The sequence below is a fragment of the Rhamphochromis longiceps genome, linkage group LG4 (assembly GCF_057381845.1).
Source record: "Rhamphochromis longiceps isolate RC_006_pf linkage group LG4, R_longiceps_female_GT1.1, whole genome shotgun sequence".
Lineage (NCBI taxonomy): Eukaryota > Metazoa > Chordata > Actinopteri > Cichliformes > Cichlidae > Rhamphochromis > Rhamphochromis longiceps.
Window position 1 is genome coordinate 24653106 of NC_140560.1, and position 21248 is coordinate 24674353.

A 21248-nucleotide genomic window follows, 5' to 3' on the forward strand; every position below is an offset into this window, starting at 1 on the left:
CCTGATGTATAGATTCAATATCTGATTAAAGCCTCTAAAATAGTAAGTTATAAGAATTAGTAGTAAGAATTAATGGTATAAAACATTTTTTGTGCGTTTTTGGGAAAATGATGAAAGGGTTAGAGCCCTACTGTAATACTCCATGGATTTCCATAAGGATATCCATAGAGCATCCATGGCTATTTTCTAATAAGCTAAACTCTGTTTAACTTTTCAAGTACTTTAAGAACTATCAAGAAAATAATAAAATTCCACTTTAAGCATTAATGAATTATATCCTTCTCATCACAGCCAGGAGAAGGTCTTTCCAGGTAATACATAGTTCAGCCAGATACACGCCTGTACAACTTGTCCTTGCTAAGGCTTAAGTAGCCAGGTTCCCTGAGGTCAGAGAAAAGCTGGGTGCACGGGATTGATCTTCTGGGATGCTGATCACTATCAGGCTCCATAAACATGGTGGGTCAATTTAAGATATGAAGAATAGCCTGAAAACAAGAGTCGCTATGATGCAGATCAGAATGAGATTGCTCTTGGGTTCAGGTGACAGCTCAGGTAGGCGAGTGCAGTGAAGGTCAGCATTTGCATGTGTGTATGAGTTCATGTAGAAATCTATGTGCATTTGTACATGAGTTATGTAAATCGCCCGTGTGTGTTTGCACCTGTTCAACTCTGAGTTCAGTCTCACATTACAGAACATCAGTTTCTCGATAACGTTCATCCCTGGAGTCATGGTGCCAGTAATGCACTCAAAGCAGTGAGGGCCAATTATACATAATTAGCTCGGTGCAGCAGCAAGGCTAACAGGCTGCCAGTATTGACCAAGTCTGTCATTTTCTCAGTACACCCTGTCCTCCTGCTGTTGGTAATGGCTCTTCAGGGCCCAAGAGTTGCAGCTAGGCACTGACACACAGATTGCAGGACATGACCTTGTGTTCTATTGTTGTGCAACTTGGTCCAGACATAGTTGCTAAATTTAACAACAAGAACATGAGAGGAAATTCTATTTTGGTCATTTCCACACAGACAATGGGGTTTGGACTTTTCACACCATTTAATCTGTTTGAATAATCACATCTTCACTGCAATCCCTCCCTAGATTTGTGTTGAAATATTGAATGGTACTGTATGTGTATCTGAGTGCTCGTTTCTCTCTTTATTGAGTTGTCCTTGCATTTATCATTAGACTGTGTGAATCAAGTGACAGAAGAAGGGCAGACAAGCAGAACTGTCCTTGCTTCTTTATTGCATAGCTCAGCAGCGTTATCCTCTCCTGGCTCCAGGGTCAAAAATTCAGAGGCCAGGTTTAGATGAATAAACTATGAGCTCCATAAGACAAACCGGGTGAAATACTCGACTTATTATAAATCATTTAAAAGTAGGCCTCTGTCTATATCAATCAAATCAATGATTCAATTACAGATACTCCTGATCTAAACTCATTATGTATATAAAACACACCTGCCCACAGAATCAGTTTCTGCAGTTGCAACCTCTCCACCATCATGGGCGATGTCACAGGACATCAGGGACAAGACCGTCATGTGGAAGCTTAGGTCTGCCAGCGTAACGATGACCTAAAACAAACCACCAAGGCAACAAAGGAGTGGTTAAAGAAGAAGCACATTAAGGTCATGGAGCAGCCGAGCCAGTCTCCAGACCTCAATCCTATAGAAAGTTGGTGGAGGGAGCTGAAATTTTGAGTTGTCAAGCAGCAGCCAAGCATCCTGAAGGATCTAGGGAATTTCTGTAAAGAGGAGAGAAATGTGTGGAAACTTGGTGACCAGCTACAAGAAACATCTTATCGCTGTGCTTGTCAACAAGGGTTTTTCCACCAAGTACTAAGTCACATTTTGCTCTGAGATCAAATACTTTGTTCACTCAGTAACATGTAAATCAATTCAAAACTTTAATGTAATGTGTTTTTTCTGGATTTCTGATATTCTGTCTCTCTCCATTAAAATGAAACCACCATAATATTACAGATTGTTTGTTTCTTTTTTTAAGTGAGCAAAACTACAAATCAGCAGGCCATCAAACAATTATTTCTCCCACTGTGTTAAAATTGTAAGAAAGGTCAAAGTTAATAATAGTTATAATAGCTCTTCAGGGTGGACAATGAATTTCCCATGAGAAACCAAAAAGTTTATTAAGAAATAAGGTTAATATTCTGAACTCAGTCCTGCTCAATATTAATTTTATCTCTTTATAAGCTAGTTGGCGCTGCCCTCTAACGCAGCCCCAGTTTCTCATTTTCATTTAGGTTGTAAAGTGTAGTTGCTTGAATAAATAAAGAATACATTTAAAATCAAACTACAGCACTTTCCGGTTTATTTTGTACTTTAAAAGATTTTAATGTACCAGTGAGAAAAGTGCTGGTGTGGTTTAACAAATTATGATCTCTGATGTCAGATAAGCTATTTCAGGCCTGGTGTTGCTCATGTTGGCTCAGTTACACAGTCAAGAGGACACTTAGGTTAGAATAGAGTTGCTATTAATATTTTTAGCAGCAATTGTGCTCGTCCTATTATGACAAGTTTGTCTGCTGTGCCAGTTGCACTGCAACAACTGGGGCATAGCAACCAAAATGTATTAACAGGCAGCCATGCATCAACAGCAGGTTGTCCTAATGGGGTTGACATGATCATGACCTAAATGTTGCTGCAATGTAATTGGCTGATTAGATATTTGTATTAACAAGCAATTGGACAGGAATACCTAACAAAGATGCTGGTGAATCTAAAATTTCATTATGTTTATATGGAGGATGCGAGTTCTTTAAACACTGTATGAACTAAAACATGAAATTATTTTCTGATTGACATTTGGCAGGAAACAGTGGCTACATGGTTAAGCCTTTCACACATAGTGGTCACTACAGTGGACAGCTATTCAAAGGCTGTTTTCTTGTATTTGTGTCAGTGTTGATGGTATTCTTGCACATAAACTGCTACATTGGACACTGATGGTATCACGTACCCTGCCACGCACTGGTCAGCCAATGAACTGACTACGTGGACATGTAAAAAAAAAAAAAAAACTCTTTGAAAAGTATGTTTAAAAAAATGAAGCTCAAAAATCGTTTTTTCATGGCTAAAGATAAACAAAAATACTTCAGAAAAAAAATCCAGATTGTTGGCTGTCATAATTCATGCATGAAAGAGTTCAAACTGAATGAGGTAAGAATTCAATATTCACTCTGCTTCTGCAATAAAAGAGGATCAAAGGTGAGAAGTCTGGTTGTGAACAGCAGGATACAAACTTGTCATGCTGTGGACTAATTAGCTGACTTGCAGCTGAGCTCTGAGGGCAAAACTTCCTGTAATGCTTTGTGCTCTCACTGACCTGCTGTCAGAAGCCACTGACATTTTCCTAAAGATGTTACTCAAATGAAATATGTCTTGCTCCAGTAACACTTTTGTATTTCAAATTCACTCCTACGCAAAATAATATGTAGCTGCAGTACCAGGCAAAACTCTGGATCATTCAAGACATTTCTTTTGCAGATATACAGTATTATATGATCTTAAGTGTCAGATATTTTAATGAAGAAAGACCAGAAAAGTAAGACACAGAATTACTTCTGCTGCAGAATACGAGTCCAATTCTTGCTATGCGAATTCCCAAAAGTGGCATCGCACTGATTTCCAGAGTTCAAGTAGCAAATCTAGCATTTCATCATCCACTGTTGGGAGATGGCTGCTTGAAATAAACCTTTCTGTTTGAACTGATGCAAAGAAACACTAGTGAGGAGCTCAAAACAAAGGTGAGAACTGCTTGGACTAAGTGAAGTTATTACATCAGTGCAAATTTGTATTTTGATGCTTTTTGGCTTCAGGAACCATGCACGTTTTTGTTGCTGGTCATCCTGTTTGACTTACTATTCAAGACACAATTATTTGGTATTTCTAAACTGCAACATTCTGAAGTGACCCAGTGTTGCCTTTACTGGGTCCATCACTTCCAAACTACACCTCCAAGTTATGGGCTAAGGGCTATTTTCACCTATCACCCAGCTTTAATATCCCCCTACATGATTTCTCATATGATTTCATAGTTTTGTTGTTTGTTGATTGTTTGTCTGCTATCACCATATCACCCCGAATAATCATAATATATATCCTCCACACAAATATATTAGAACTATGTGTTTTCAACTATTTTAAGTTTTTCACCCAGTCCAGGAGTAATTTGTTGGGTTAATCTTATAATCATTGGAGCATGCTGTACACGAAAGGACTACATATCCTTTTTTCATTAGCCTGCTGAGCCCCAAACTTCTTCAAGGGCCTTATGAAATCCAGCTAATACACAAGGTTCCACAATCAACTAGGATTACTCATACTTTGAGAGTGCCTTTCCTTTTTCCATTATGTGGGATAATTTCATATTGGTAATTCATCTAAATCAGCCACAAGAGACTGAAACCACAGTCTCTTTCCTGTGAGCCCAGGGCATTGTTTTTCATGGCACCTTTGTGTGTTAACTGTTCAAACACTTGTCAGGATTGATATATCTCTCCGGTGTCCTTTCTTCTATGGTTGCAGTATTTCTACCCTTGCATCTTAAAGTGAAGTTACATCAGAATTTGAAGTAACTTTGCAGTTGTTTTGTTGTAACATGTATTGACATTTTTCCGAGAAAGTAAACACAATTCACTTTCAAACTTAAAGTGTAGAGTGAATGTGTTTTACTGTAATTTATGTGTGCTTTGTGATGCGTTTGATGCCTTCTTATTTACACAGATAATCTCTCTCTCTCTCACACACACACACATATCAGAGCTCATTAAGAAGGGTGAATTGTGTTCAACTTGAAGGCCACTATGCATGGCTGTGCATAATGCCTATGTAATTATTTGAAAAGAACATGCATATATGCCTGATTAGCTGAACAGTAGGAATATCCATGTTGGCTACTTAGTACTCGCCCTCTCACTAGCTTGTGAAATGGCATCATACAGAGTCCAAATGGGAGGCAATAAGACAGTGCAGGTGTAAACAAAAACAAAGAAGATGGCCAGAACAGACTGCTTAATCCAACCATCCATCCACACATTCATCCATCTTCTTCTGTTCAACCAGAAGGTAATAGAGGGGCTAAAGCCAGTCCCAGTTACCACAGGGCAAAGGGCGGGGTAAATGACACCTGTGATAGGTCATCGCTTATTGCAAGGTTAACACAGACAGACAAACAGCTAGACATTCATGCTCACATTCACGCCTGTGGTCAAAAAACCTAACCCATTCATGCCTGTGGATTAAATGGAAGCCAGGTTATTTCAATATATGTCAGCTTTTACACATAACCACTATGAATTCTTTTGGCTTTTGTTTAATAGTCAAAACTTTTATGTGATGATGGGGTTTTAATATTAACTGCAACTGAAAATCTAATATTACCATCACATCACGAATGACTCTGACACAAATGTAATATCAGGCGCAGCATTCGATGAGTAGGCTTTTATCAGGCTAGATCGTGACAAGGTGTGTGTTAAATGATGATGAGCTCCGTGGCACACAACCTTTGGAGACTCACAGCTTAGTCAGCCTTGGAAAGCATTTAATAATCATTTAGGTGTTAATGTTATCAGTGACCATTTTAGGCAAATGTATGCAAATGTTGCTCTGGGGAAAAGCACATGGAGATAAAAATTAATAACCTTTTAAAATGAGTTGAACAAGAAAATATTTCATATTCCCTTACACACAAATCTGTTAATAAAGGCATACGGAAAGTAATGACATATAATAGCAAATTTTCATCTCTATAAAAAGAAACAGATTAGGAAACCTAGAGAAATGCAGTTAATCCCTGCAAATTAGGTTTGTGTGATTAAAAACTCCTCAAATTCAAAGCGACAGAGGGAATGTGTCCTTTTCAAACCTCTGGTGTTTAGGCTGTGGCATTCTCTGTTGTGTGGTGTTATCACACTCATTTGTAAAGAGCTGTGAGTCACGTAGAAAAAGGCTAAATTAGTATTGATCACACAAGGTATTTAAAGAGTTCTGCAAATTATTAGATATAACTCATTCCATGCAAAAAAAAAGAAAAGAAAAGAATTGTAATGTAATTTTACACGGAACCCAGGTTGTACACAACAGCAGCGCAGGTACCTGGTGGGAGTTTATGTAATATTTGCTGTGCGTACGTGTGTGTGCCTGTGGGTTTGGGCGCTCACAGAGGGGGTTAAATGTTGACATAACAACCTGGAGGGTGGCTCAACTGATTTTATTACTATTTGGTATTACAAGGGAGCCTACGTGAGTGTGTGAGGTGAGGTTAAATATATTAATCCTTGCTAAAGACTTGCTACCTTTCTCTCTTTCCTTTCTTCTACCTTCCTGCTCTTTAGAGAGAACTATTACAGTTACGTAAACAGTGCTGCAAAGGGCAGCAGCTCACTGACGTCTAAGGTTGAACATTTATAAGATCACTTCATGTAGACACATCCACTGACTGCACTGCTCATTGAAGTAATAACAATTTTGTAATGGACAGTTACCTCTGATACAAGTCGGTAGGATGCATCACGGAAAAACTCAAGTAGTACCTCAAGCCAATTTTCCAAAAGGTGCACTGAGCTCCTTTGTTTGCAGACAAAACTCACAAGAACAAATTAACTTATGTTAAGAATATCAAATTCAGCAAGGAATTGGAGTAGGATAGCTAGATACTACTCTTTCCCTAACAAACATTAAATTGTCAAATAAAACTTATATTCTCTTCTTTGACATGATAAAGTAATCTTCTGCCCTGGTACCCCTGAAAGCCCACTGTGTTGTTTTACTTTGGGCAACAACCCAGCTAGTAACTACACAGATATATTGTGATTTTATTCAATTCAATTCAGTTTTGTTTAAAAGCACCAAATCACCACAACAATTTCCTCAAGAATCCCAAACAAGAAAATGACCCCATTTGAGCAAGCACTTGGCAACAGTAGGAAGGAAAAACTCCATTTTAACAGGAAGAAACCTCAGGCAGAATCAATATATATTTTAGCCATTTTATAGCTGAAATGGCTAAACATTTCACAAAGCTAAAGAAAGATTGGCATAGAAACCTTGTTTTTATTCCTTTTTGGTCTCCATCAACTTTATAACTAACCAAAATGCTAAGATGCTTTATATTGACCTATGGTTCCTAATTTTAGATAACAATTGGTGTTAATTAGAATCAGAATACTTTATTAATCCCGAAGGAAATTATGGAATTTCCTTCATTAGGCAGCATGCAGAGCAGAGATGGGCAATTAATTTTCCCAAGGAGCAATAAGTGAAACTGTAACTGTTCTGGATGGACCCAGGACTATTCTGAACTGAATTCTGCTCAATATTATTTTTATCTCTTTATAAACTGCTACTGATAAGAGTATATGTTATAATTGGGCGATGAAAATGTGAAATCTGTCATAACCAGTGGAGCAAGCAGGATTCAAATGCTGGACTTATGGGAGAGGTTGCTGGTCCAAACACAGATATATTCTCTCAGAAACTCGTTTTTTCTGCGCAGAGAAGAAAACAGCTGAATACCAGTTCTCACGGAGTAATATAGAGCAAAAATATAAACACAAGGAACCGGCTTCACTAACCCTGTGAGTTTAATGCTCAGGTGATTATGGAAGGATTTCCACTCATCCATGACAAACAGGTGAGCTCTTCATCTTCAGGTGCACAGGAACAAAGGGTGGGGAGGCAGAAGGAATCCCGTCCCTGAAACACAAAGGCATGGTTAGGTCTTCGCACAAATACACATGAACACACACACAGAGAAAGGGAGAGCAACAAAGAGAAGATGAAACAGCACAGGATGACAACCAAACACAGAAAAGGCCTCACAATTTCATCAAAATTCCTAAAATTAATTGTGAGCAAAATGTACATGCTTTTGCAAAAATTCAAAGAATTTCAACTTTATACAAAGTGTTATTGCAGTTTTATTTGTAGTTTATTTCTCAATCTTCAGTTTTTCAGGTTTTTTTCTTGTTCAGTTACAGAATTCCTGTTTGTTTCAGCTTGAGCAAGTGAATTGCAGTCAGGTTTAGTGTCTGAGGTGGAAATGAGCAGGGCGGCAGACGGGTGATCATCACAGGATCTGTATCTGGATTTAACTTTATAGTAGGATATCACAGCTCTTGTCCAGAACCAAGAAGAAAAAGTCAAGTCCTTGATCCATCATTGTTACCATTCTCCTGGAGAGGGATGCTCTAAAAGCGCTATACAAATACAGGCCATTTTTTCTCAGGTACTATTAGCGTGACAGAGTTCATCAAACACTCTTTGGTATACTCTCCAGAGAATGGCTCACTGTTTTTAGTGATTTGTTGGGAAATCACAAAGCTGGTGTTGACAGCTCCATCTCTGGATGTGTAAAGCTTGGATAAAAATAAGTCCTTGTTACTTTTTCAGGTTTGCTGGCAAAGGCTCAGATGTCACTATTGGTCAAGTTGTTGTATTTCTCTTCATGGGTAGTCTCATAATGGTGATTCAAACTGTTAAACACAGCAATCTCCACAGAATAAGCACTCAACCTTACTTCTAACTTCAGCAGATAAATATTTAGGAGTCTATGTCTTGATAAAAACTCCACATTGTGCTTCAGTCTGTCTTTATTTTTAGTGTGAGTTCATAGTTTTCAGGCCTACAAAACTCACATTTAATAAAAGTTATTTGTATTGCGTTTACACTGAAGTTGTAGTCACTTGTACAGATGTGCATGTGTAATCTTTTTTTCTTTGAAATCCACCTAACGTAGGCTGGTCAGGGACAACCAAAGGGTCAGATTTGGCCTGCAGTCTGGTGAAGAGTGTTTATCTGAGCTATTTTTAAGAAAATAACTGTCCACACACTCTGGAAACTGGGCTCAGGATAAGTGATACTGAATTAAAAAGGCAAAATTGGAATGCAAAGCATTGATGTGAACTTACTTAAAGACTGACTCTATATTCTCACCATTTTCTGTGTTTTATATCAGCTGATGAGCATTTGGGATTTATTCCAGGCTTTACTGTTTTCTAAAGGGAGTCATAATAATTGTGACCTGAGAGAGAGTCTAATGTTTTATGGTGTGTTCAGGTCTTTGGGTGCACATAATGAGATGTGGCTGTCTGTACATTTACTGCCATGAGGAAAATAACCACCAGACAAGACAATTTCCAGGTCAGATGGGTCAAAAAACACAAACCTTTTGAACCACTGTCTGTTCAGTGTATGTGAAATCATTAACGCCAAATCACTGATTACTCACAGAGAGAAGCTGAAGCTACATTGCTGATAGAACAAGTTGTTCCGTCCTCGTGGACATCTCTCAAAAGGATATAATTTTCTTGTTTTATTTCCCTCCTACTGTGATGCCCAGCAAAGTCCTTAAAACAGGTCACTAAATGCCATAAACACTGGCGTTTTCCTACCTATGACTGGCAGCCATATTATCATATAGGGAGATGTTTTGTTGTTTCATATTTACAACCGCGTGTTCTACGTCATGCAGAGAGCACGACATCAGCTTGCATGTTGTTGTAGATAATAATGTGGTTGACAGATTGTTAGATTGTTCAAACATGAAGGTGGCTGGCAAAGTAAACTTGCACTGAGTCCGGTGCTCTGATTGGCTCTGAAATATGAAGCTTTTGTACTGGAAATCACAGGCCCCTGTTTCATTCAACAGGTTTTCTCTGAGATAGCTTGGGCTGACACGCAACAGGCCCAAGCCTCACGCCATGTAAACACAGTTTGATTCTAGTATTTAAAAAAACAACCAAATGACCATCTTATAATCATCATCTTGTGATTGTCACTTGTAGGATCATTAGCACATTGCTACATATTCATCTTTAGTAAACAGAGGCAAATTCCATGGATAAATACACTGTACTTTTATTGGAGTATGTAACCTATTATTTTGCAAAATGGAAGGTTTGAAATGGAGGGGGGAAAATTCATCAAATATATCTGATGGGTCTTTGAGGAGCATAAAGAGCTTCAGAAGCTTTTAAAAATAAAATTTAAAAAACCTGCAGGCCCAACCATCATAACTCATACCTGAGCTAAATCAACTGTTTTCCTGTAGTTCTTTTTCTGTTTTCAATAACCCTGTGCATAATGGAGTGTGCATGAACTGCCTTGTGTCTATACACAATTAAAACAAAAATGTTATCTAAATCTATATTTTGATGTCATCTCATCCAATATGTCCTGCTTGCAACAAATGTAGAAGCAGTAATAGGAAATTTTACTATGCATCCATCCATCCATTTTCTTCTGCTTATCCGGGGCCGGGTCACGGGGGCAACAGCCCAAGCAGAGAAGCCCAGACCTCCCTCTCCCCAGCCACCTCCTCCAGCTTATCCGGGGGAACACCAAGGTGGCCAGGCAAGGAGAGGCCAGGCACCCTTCGGAGGAAGCTCATTTCGCGATCTTGTTCTTTCGGTCACTACCCACAGCTCGTGACCATAGGTGAGGGTAGGGGCGTAGATCGACCGGTAAATTGAGATCTTCACTTTTACACTCAGCTCTCTCTTCACCACAACAGACCGGTACAGCGTTTGCATCACTGCAGCCGCTGCACCAATCCGTCTGTCGATCTCCCGCTCCCTTCTCCCATCACTCGTGAACAAGACCCCGAGATACTTAAACTCCTCCACTTGGGGCAGGAACTCATCCCCGACCCAGAAATTTAACTAACAATTTTTTCAAAAATGGCTTTATATATTTTTTTTTTTTTTGGGGGGGGGGGGGGGGGGGGGGGTTGCTAGTGCTGTGCTGCAGTGATTTGAATCAAGGCTGACTGGGGCTCTGTGTGGGTGTTGCATGGTCTTCCTAAGCCTGTATGCTCTCCATGAAACAGACCTGCTTCATGCCACAAGCTCATCAGGTCAACTTGGCATCCTAAATTAGCTACAAGTCTGTCCCTCTGTGTTAGCCCTCTGACAGATTGGCAACCTAGCCAGGGTAGACCTCGCCCCAGAGTTATTCCTAAACTTCTTAGGCTTCAAGGGCAGATTAGTCATACAAGTCAATATGAACCAACTCCATCTCTTTCCACCAACACACTCATTCACACAATTATGTGCACACATGCTCATATTCTTGTCAATTATTAATTAGTCACTAAGTAAATGTGTGTTATGCGTGTACGCTGCCATAGAAAAGAATGAGGATGATGACATAGTGCAGAAAATCTTAGTGTTCTGTGTAGTTTCTGGCGTAGGGAGTTTGATTCTACAGAAGTAGCTGCAGTTTGTGAAATCAGCGAGAGTGCTTAGGCTTCCTTTTATACATAACATCACAAATGAGGTCAAGCCACAAATCACAGTGAAAATTATCTGCAGCTCCTCTCAGCAAAAAGACTCAGACTGTGTCGCCACCGTCTGCCGCAGCTGTGTTGTCAGATTTTATGGTGCTGTCATTGACAAAAATAAGGACACTCGAGATTCTATTTTTCTTAAACTGGACTGGTTTCTTCACAATAAAGCATGCACTTAGTGCGCCTATTCAGATGCCCAAAATAACACCAAAACGTAGGTCTGTTGTGAAGAGTTCAGTCCTCTCACCAGACCAAAATAACACAGTTTTGTTTTTACATTGCCTATAAAGCATTCTGTCCTCATAGAGAATCACACTATCTCTTTTTTCCTTTTTCCTCTGTGTTCTCTTTACTAATTGATGAAGGCAAACATGGCTGAGAAGGAAATGAGCCTAATGTGTGTGACTGGCCGTGGTCTGAGTGGGCTGGAGCTGGTGTGTTTACTCTACCGACAGCCATGTAGACAGGTCAGTGCATGCGGCTCATGTTTTATGACAAGCGTAAAAACACATGCAGAGACATGGTGCCTGAAAAAACATGTTCTGTGTGTTAGTATGTTCTAGGACTGACCCTGAGCTAGCTCTTAGATGAGCAGCCTGGGTCTGTGTATCTGTCATTGAGCTTCAAGAAAATTCACTGTGAAAATGTTGATGTTTCTTTCCATCTGGCTAAGCAAATAAGCTCTGACCATGACCCATTCAATGTGAGGTTTTACCAAGAAATGAAATTATTTGTTAAATATCTATTATGAAAAACATATTTCATTATGAACTTGAATTTATTATGAACTTACTGAGTCGCTTAACAAAAACATTGGTTAATGCTTAAAGATAAATCCTTACTTATCATTTTTAAGGTAAAATCACATCTCTTACTTCTCACCCAGTGTCAGCTGGGAAAGTTTTTACCTGAGATCTGATGTGCACTTAAGAGAATCAGTGGATGAATGGGACAGCATCACAACTTCTAGAGAAACAGGGCTGTTTCAATTGAAATCACACGGCTCTTTCAGAGTCTGATCGTCAACAAATGCTTGATAAATATATCATGACATGAACAGAAGAGACGACTGCTGACCTCTGAAGAATGTGACCTATATCAGTCCGTATTCAGACAGAGTGTGTACAAACCCTGTACAAATGGAAAAAATTCAATTACATTGCGCTCCAGGCATGACTGAGAGTGCATAGTCTGTGAGGTCACAGGGACCCAAGGTAACTTCTATAGAATGTCTCGCACAGGCTAATGTTCATATTCACCATTGTTATTCAGTGGTGTGCATGGCAGGGCTATAAGGAAACAGACACGCCTCTCACAAAAAACCCAACTACCCAACATTCTTCATACCATCTATTTTGGGATTATGTGGAACTATAATATGCAGAAATATTTTGATGCAACTGTAATTACTTAATCAGAACTCTCGAAAACAACAAGAATAATCCCCTGCGAATAAGAGTATTTAAAATCACCCATCAGATTTTCATGCACGTCTTTTTATTGAAGCCTAAGCCTGGACAAGCTATTCCTCACGTGTCATGTTATACACATCACTGAGAACACACTGGCTTAATTACTGACCAATAGTCAAGGGTCTAGCACTGTTCACTCCAGCCGGGTTACACAAACCCATCACTGAAGCACTGAACAACCAGGCTTAGCTACACCTATCTGATTTCGTTCCTGCTACCCCACAGAATGCTAACAAAGGTCATCAGTATTTGCAAGTTTTAGGATTTGTGTGAAATGAAGGTAAATATCCAGACTTGTACCTATAGGGTAAAATATAATTTATTATGTCAAGCATATTTAGCGTATTGGGCAACAAGACTGAATATATCAACACTGTGAACCCTGGTGGCAGCTGTGTTGCATCAGCTTAGTGAAGCTACACTCATACAAGAAATGAAAACTTAAGAGTTAAAAAAAAATCAGTTTATATATAAACTGAATTTCTGAATAAAATAAAGATTATAAATAGAAATATCATTATTTTTTAATGTTATGCAGAATTAGTTGGGGGGTTTTTTTACAACTTTTGTCATATCATATTACTACTTGCTTATAATTTATTGACTCTTTGAGTTTAACTTTTCAGGCTGCTATTGAAAAAAGTACATAAAATTGTTAATGTATTTAAAAAAAAAAAAAACACACACACACACACAACAGCAGCAACATTTGTAAGTTAGACAAATCAAAGAAAATTGTTTACACAGTAAATACCCAAGTGAATAGTGACGAGCAATTCCAGACAACACCCAATACTTTCTTCCTTTCTTTCTTGAATCCTCTCTACAATGATTCCCAGGTGAGAAGACAAGTGAAAGGTGATAAGGGATTAAACTGGTAAAGTGGAAAAGCAGAGTCTGAGTCACAAACCGAAGGCTTTATCTTGGGCTGCTTCGATTAATACCTAGCAAAAAATCAATAGAAATGGGTATCGATGGCTTGCAGCGCACCAGGTACATCCAGCTGCAGCCCACTTCAGCTGGGTACCTGATGAGTACGTGTGTTCCAAATCTTATGTAGCCTGAATTACTTGCATTTGTGATGATCTCACGACCTAAAGATATTTAGCAACACAAATAAACACGTAATCATCTTCTAAACAGGCTGACACACAAGGTGGTTCATGCGGAGGAATATACTGACTAAAATCACCCCCCCCCCCCCCCCCAAAAAAAAAAAAAACAACAACAAACATTTTAGTCACCCCTTTGACATAAGCGTGTATCACTGCGCCCCTCTCAGTTTCCCTAACCTTGTTCCATCTGTTTTCTGCTGATGTACAGTCTGTTTACTCGCCAGTGGTAAAAGAGAACAAATAAAGCTTTTGTTTGCAAGAAATTTGACTTACGTCTGAACTGCCCGAGCTTGGACTGTGTGGTTGAATACTCATATGAGGTTAATGCTTTAACCCTCTCAGGCTCAAATTAAACTTTTTGTTGCTAATGCACAACCAAGTCCTGCAGTGGTACTTCTGAGTAAAAAAAACTCATAAAATATGTATGTGGGGTAATCAGGTTGTTAGTTTTTAACTGTTGCAAATCGGCAACGCCTGCCTTGAGAGGGTTAAAGGCAGTAATGTTATTGCAGTCCCATGCCTCATTATAATGCACACACTGTGAATAAATGTGTGAATAATTTGATTGCCTTTTCTAGATTTGTATAAACAATGTGAAGAAAAAAGTAAACGAAATGTGTGAAATTAGGAATATTTGATGGCGAGACTTTGAAACAGTTAAGCATTATATCTGAAAACAAACTCGTGTTTTCTTTTGATGAGCGGTAGAAAGGGCTGACGCACAAAAACAGTACCAATTCCAGGTCTTGCTCCAGCTCTGAGAGCTGTAGGGTGACGCATGACGCACTGGAGGCGCGGCAAGCCTTCTCCATAAATTCTCAGCCTGCTCTCCTCTGGCTTCAGACAGAGAGCGAGGTTAGAGCCCTCACATCACTGACAGGATTTTTGAACGATCGCTTTGACAGAGCACCATTTGCCAACGGGTGCATCTGCTGCAATCATGATTAAGAAAATGTCACCGCCCGAAAACGAGTTCGACATCCCGGCCAAGAATTGCCATCGGATGGTGATTCTGGGCTCCACAAAAGTTGGGAAGACAGCCATAATTTCTCGGTTTCTCAACGAGAGGTTTGATGACCAGTACACGCCTACTATCGAGGACTTTCACAGGAAATTCTACAGTATCAAGGGAGACGTTTACCAGCTGGACATTCTGGACACATCTGGGAACCATCCCTTCCCAGCAACGAGGAGGCTTTCAATCCTTACTGGTGAGTTGAGTTTTGCAGACACATGAAGCTTTGACCATGCATTTAATTAATTACAGTCAAATATTGTTATTATAATTTTATTTGATATTCAAATATACCTTCTCTTGTATTTCCAGGTGATGTGTTCATCTTGGTTTTCAGTCTCGATAACCGAGACTCCTTCCAAGAGGTGCAGCGCCTGAAGCGCCAGATATACGAGACCAAGTCCTGCCTGCGAAACAAAACCAAGGAGAACGTGGACGTCCCGCTGGTCATCTGCGGCAACAAGTGTGACAGGGACTTTTACCGTGAGGTGCAAGACGACGAGATTGAGCAGCTGGTTGGCGGGGACGAACATTGCGCATACTTTGAAATCTCAGCAAAGAAAAACACCAACGTAGACCAAATGTTTCAGACTCTCTTCACCATGGCCAAGCTGCCAAACGAAATGAGCCCCGACCGACACTGCAAAGTTTCCCTCCAGTACTGCGAGGTTCTCCACAGGAAGTCGTTCAAAAACAAGAAGTGCAAGGACGGGAACGCATATGGAATAGTGGCGCCGTTTGCACGGAGACCAAGCGTGCACAGTGACTTGATGTACATAAAGGAGAAAGCTGTAGGCGGCAGCCAAGCCAAAGAGAAAGGCTGCATCATATGCTGACAGTTCATTTGCCAGTTTGTGAAAGACTTTTCTGTGAGGGTTAGGAGCCGTGGTGGATAGCCAGTTTACTGACAAGGAATATGTAAGCCCATAAACTGACACAGTGGTGCAGCCTGGGCTGAGACTTGTGAACTAGCTCGGCTCATAAATCTCTGTGTAGTGCAGTAGATGCTCTGAAAATGCTGTAAATCTGTCTCTATTTTAACTTTCTAAGAGCAGCATTTGAGGAAAGAAGAAACATGTTTACACTTCACTGTACTTTTTCAACCATGGTGAAACTTGATTGTTCCATTATGATCAAATTTAATGCTAAATGTGTATTTATTGTCTACCCAGACTTTTGCATAAGAAAATAAAACTTGTTACTTTTATAGTCTGCCTTCCCCTTCTTTTTCATTTCAAGCAAATCTCCAAGAAGTTGCATTAAAAACAAAGCTTCACACTCTTCACAGATCTCCGTTTCCCTTAACTAGAAAAATGTTGTCCATCTGTTAAAATGCACTTGTTGCGTCATCCTGACACGTCATTCACATGCAGATTAAAACTGCAAGAAGCCCTTATTAAGAAGCTCGCCGTGGTTCATAGTCTGTTTTATGTATTCCGAATAACCTTAAAGGACGAAGCTTATACAAAATACAATTTATTACAACGTATCAATATCATGGGACTCAAAAAAGCGAAAAATCCCAATTTAATACAAATATCATATAAACAAATTTGCGCTGTGGTAACACAAAACAAAGACAAGTTCAAAACATGTTGCAGTCCGACACAATTAAAGAAAAGACGGTTATTATTTCAATGTCCATCCGGTGTTCCTGAATCACGCCACCTCCATTTACTTCCTCCATACTGCGTGCATACCAAGTCTTTTAGTCTCACGATGCTTTTGGCACGTCAAACATGCACAGACTTTTATATTTCTGCAGCAGCTGGTTCTTGGTGCGAACCTGTTCCCGCAACGTGGCCAGCTGCTGCTGCTGCTCCAGCGGACTGCTGTCTATCCCCGGCATGTTGGAGATCTGCTCTCGAGCCTCCTGGATCTTTGCCTTTAGTTTACCAAGTTCTTGGAGGACATCCTGGTTGTCTTTGTCCATGCTTTAAGCAAATGGGGGAAAAGAAGAGTGCGTCATCCGTCTGCTTTGTTATTGCAGACACTTAACGTAACATTTGTAGCTATCGGCATTAGCTTCAGCTAACACAGCAAACAACATAGCAACTCCACCAAGCGACTGAGACAAGCAAGTGTTGTCCCGTGCATACAGCACACAATGTGACAACACACGAACCAATAAATACTCTTACCATTTAATAATATCATGAACTAAAGGCAGCAGAGAGCAGTCATCGCTCTCTTTGTCGAGCTTCGCCTGAGCTGTCGCCATCTCTCTTCAGCTTCCCGGCGCAGATTGTTTACGTCAGCCACAAAGCTGATGACATCACTACATTCGAATTGTAAAAAACTAATAGAAATATTTATTTCTATTCATTCGACCTTTTCGAGATATAGTGCTATACTTTGTAATTGCGTGGATACGCACTGTGTGCTGTACGTATTTTCTTCAGTTACCTGGAGCAGGGGTGTAAAACATAAGCCCCGCGGGGCAGAACCGGCTGGCAAAGACTGCAGTCCGGCCCACTGGATGCTATGTGTGAAAGAGTGCACAATTTTTTTGACTTTTAAATGAATTTTTAAAACTTTTGCATGCCCCCCTCCCATCCCCACCAGAATAAATAAATAGTGAGTGGTAATTCATAATTAGATAATTACAGGCCAGTCTGGGCAACTTTCTCTGTAATTTTACACATTTTTTTTCTTATAATTTAAGCCCAAACAATTCTGCTGATACATTTCTTTCATTTACTACAGCAGCATTTCTTTATCATGTGGAAAAACCGTTGAAGTCGCTCTCCTTTTTCTAATATTAAGATACCGCTGTGATTAAATGTGCAGTTAAAATTTAATTCACTGGCAGAAAGGCTCAACCCACTTAAGATAAAAGTGAGCTGTATGTGGGCCACAATGTCAAATAAGTTTTACATTCTTGACCTGCAGTAAAGTTCATAAACAAACAGACACACATACATTATTTACAGAATGTATTTTTGTGTTTTTGCTATACAAGTCCAGGTTGAGTGTAAAAACTCATGAAAATAAAGTAAAAAATAAATAAGTCTAACAAAACAAAACAAAAAACAAGAAAAAGAGCAATGAATGAATGAATGGACATGCAGACTATACAGGTAAAGTGAATCACACTGAAAGGCAAAATAGAGGAGATTAGTTTTTCATTCATTGCTAAAATGTTTGAAATAAATAAAAAAATAAAAAGGCACAATTAAAATTATGTAATTCCTTTTGCTGCCTTGGGTTCTCTTTTGAGCACCCAATGAACTATGAAAATGCAAAAGGGAATTATGACCTTAAGCAATATAGGCTGAAAAAAGCTGAGGGAGAAATGATGTCAACATCATTTACTTTAAAGTGTCATCATTGAATTCATTACACAGCATCAAGGAAACAAAGTTGCTGTCTTCTCATCTTGAGTCTAAGGTGTTAAAGTGGTGGTTAGCCTAAAGCTAACTGTATTTTAAGAGAAACCAATGAAACCTATTTTTTTCCTACTGTTTATGCTAATAACTTTCCCCAGGTGTTTTTTATTTTGAATGAAACCCACGGCAGCACACATTGGCCCTTAAATAAGCCCAGATAATCCATTAATACACCAAGCAAACAAAGCTGACCTGCAATGAGTGGGAAAATTTGCTTCACATCCCAATACCTAGCAACCTGAAACATCTATTTCGGCAGTAAATGCAATCTACTATCCCTACAAGTGTAACACATGTCATGCATGTTGAGTGAAGCATGGCAACCCATATAAACTTTAACATGCACAAATATAATCTAATGGACTACAATGTATCCAACTATATTTATATATTATATTCAACTTATAGAGATTAATGCAGAATAGTGGCATACGATAAACCTAGAAAACAGGATGGAATCAATACCTTTTTAAAATGAATTCTCAGGAACAAATCACAGTATTGTCATAACTGTGCAAATATAAAACTAATCTGTCTTGTCTTCCCTTACATTGACCCATATTGCTGGGAGATCAGTCACCAGCAGGTCTCTATGTTGGCCTCATTAAATGTGAAGTTAAATCTCAGTAAAGATGATCTTAAATATTCATTGGCTGTGTCACAGAGGTGGTCTCATTGCTGCAGTGACTAATGAGAATGCTTCCTTATAGTGTTTGCTACGTGTGGGTAATGAGTGTGCCAGGTATGGGAAGAGGAAGGGAGCAGCTGCTGAAATTAAGCTTTGATGAAAACAAATAGCCATGAAAAAATATAGGTCAGCAGGAAACATTTTCTCTCATACCTCAGTGTGTGGCATCATTGAAGATCCTACCAGAAGCTCAGTCCTCACACTAATTTCCAGTATGACAGAGTGTTACATACTGCTCAAACTTACATGAGTTAGTACAGGTGACCTAGATTGAGTTTGTTGGGCATTATGTTCCCTAAGTGTTTTACCATTTGGGTCAGGGAAAGCTCTGACACCTTATATTAATACATTTTAAAAAGTGGGTCATTTTGTGACCCAGCATTATTAGAAAGGTATGAAAATATCCCAATGGCTAACACGCACAGTAGAGAGAATAAATATCCCATTATTATATGAACACAAGAATTTAGTTCATTGACTTTTATTTGACTGAACATTTTTTATTTGTGGTGTGGTCTGGTTTTTAGGCTTCGTGAACATTAGTGACATCTTTAGTCCTGTTCTTGATACTCAAGTGACTATTCATTCGGCGAAAGCAGTGACAGTGATAACATGAAGTTAAAAGTATATGAAAAGCATTTAGAAATGTAACATTTTAATTATGACTTATATTTTGTTTTATTGTAAGTGGCCTGCTTTCATTACGGTTCTTTAAATTAGTTGTTCCATATATACAGTGACTGCAGAGCATGATAATTAACACATCTACTTACACTTGCTGTGTTAACGAAGCATGTTCTAGCATAAAACTGCAAAATCAAATACCTGTTGTCAACACCTTGTGATGCAACTGAAAGTAGAAAAATGTTGATAGATTTAAGGAAAATCCATGTTAATTATTTTTTTAATGGCTTCTGTAATCCATCTACTCTAGTCCGTTTTCTTCTATTTATCCAGTTTAAGACTGGAGCCTATCCAAGCTGCCAAAAGGTAAACTGTGGAGTACTCCCTGAATAGGTCACACTCTACTGCAGGGCAAACAGAACGATAACCAATGTGGCAAATTTAAAATCACCATTAATGTAACCCCTTGGACTGTGGGATCAGGCCAGAAAACCCATGCTGACGCAGGGAAAATGTGCAAACTGCACACAGAAAGGCTCCAGCCAGCCAGTGGATTCAAATCCAGGACTTACTTGCTGCCAACAGCACATACTAGTCAACAGTGCTGGGGCGTGCTGCTTATGCTTATATAATATTTAGTGAAAATGTCAGTGGCTCTACTTTCAAGTAAAGTGACTGAATGCCTGCAGAGGTAGTGAGGTTTTATTAAACATCACAGGTAGTCGTGAAGGAATAGTGATTTGTAGATGCAGTCACATGTGTTCTGTAAGCTCTAAACATCACTTTCAGCTCATAGATCTATTCACACTTGCATGATCCTTCATAGTTCTCAAAGATCACAGTTCTCACATCTAGTTCATCTCAACAGCAATAGGTAGAAGAAGGGAGAAGTCAATTTTCAGATGTGAGGTAGGCTGAGGTTGATATTTACAACTGTCCTCTGTGAATTTCACAGAGGACAATTGTAAATATCAACCTCAGCCTTCCTTTAATAAACATTACTGGGAAGGATATACACTATTTACAGTGTATATCCTTCCCAGTAATGTTTATTAAAATGGAGTATGCATTTACATATTTATGGTTAGCTATTCAACAGAAAAAACTCTTCTAAGTAGTTCTTCTGTTTTGTTTTCTGTTTGGTTGTTTGCTTTTTTTTTTTTTACACAAAGCTCCTATTTTATTTCTTACTTAAAATTTCTTGAGAAGTAATCATTTCATCATACTTCATAACAAAATGTGATTTATTTATTTTCTAGCTCTCAATATAGATTTCTATGTAAGAACTCCAGCAGTAAAACTTTGCCCTGGAACATATCTCGTGTGGAGCCCAGACTAAACTTGTAACTTATAGCTAACAAGGGAATTATAGATATCTTTTAAGCCTGGGTGACTTTAGGACACTTCCAGTTGAACCCATATATAGGAGTCCCAGAGTGGCTTGCCTTTCCCCACTCAGCCTCTGTAATGACGTGAATGGGCAGCTGACAGTTTCCAACAGATGTGTCACCTCCCAGCATCTCTGACAGGATGCAGATGTCCTGTCTGCTAATCTGTGGTCTAATCTTAGCATGCATCTCTATATGAAAGACACAGTCACTGAAGCTGTGCATCATTAAAACAAATCGTTTCCCAATA

At 39.1% G+C, this 21248-nt stretch overlaps 2 protein-coding genes across 2 annotated transcripts; one reads left to right on the plus strand and one right to left on the minus strand.

Moving 5' to 3' along the window:
* Positions 1-14750: 14750 nt before the first annotated feature.
* LOC146671676 (dexamethasone-induced Ras-related protein 1-like) lies at positions 14751-16571 on the plus strand. The gene is made up of 2 exons (XM_085405206.1): positions 14751-15105; positions 15222-16571. The coding sequence occupies exons 1-2, from the start codon at positions 14835-14837 to the stop codon at positions 15743-15745; spliced, it is 795 nt and encodes a 264-aa protein (XP_085261332.1). The 5' UTR covers positions 14751-14834; the 3' UTR covers positions 15746-16571.
* Positions 16370-17188, minus strand: med9 (mediator complex subunit 9). The gene is made up of 2 exons (XM_085405207.1): positions 17051-17188; positions 16370-16843 (listed from the first exon to the last, which is right to left on the minus strand). Exons 1-2 carry the CDS (start codon positions 17128-17130, stop codon positions 16624-16626), a joined length of 300 nt encoding a protein of 99 aa, XP_085261333.1. The 5' UTR covers positions 17131-17188; the 3' UTR covers positions 16370-16623.
* Positions 17189-21248: the final 4060 nt, after the last annotated feature.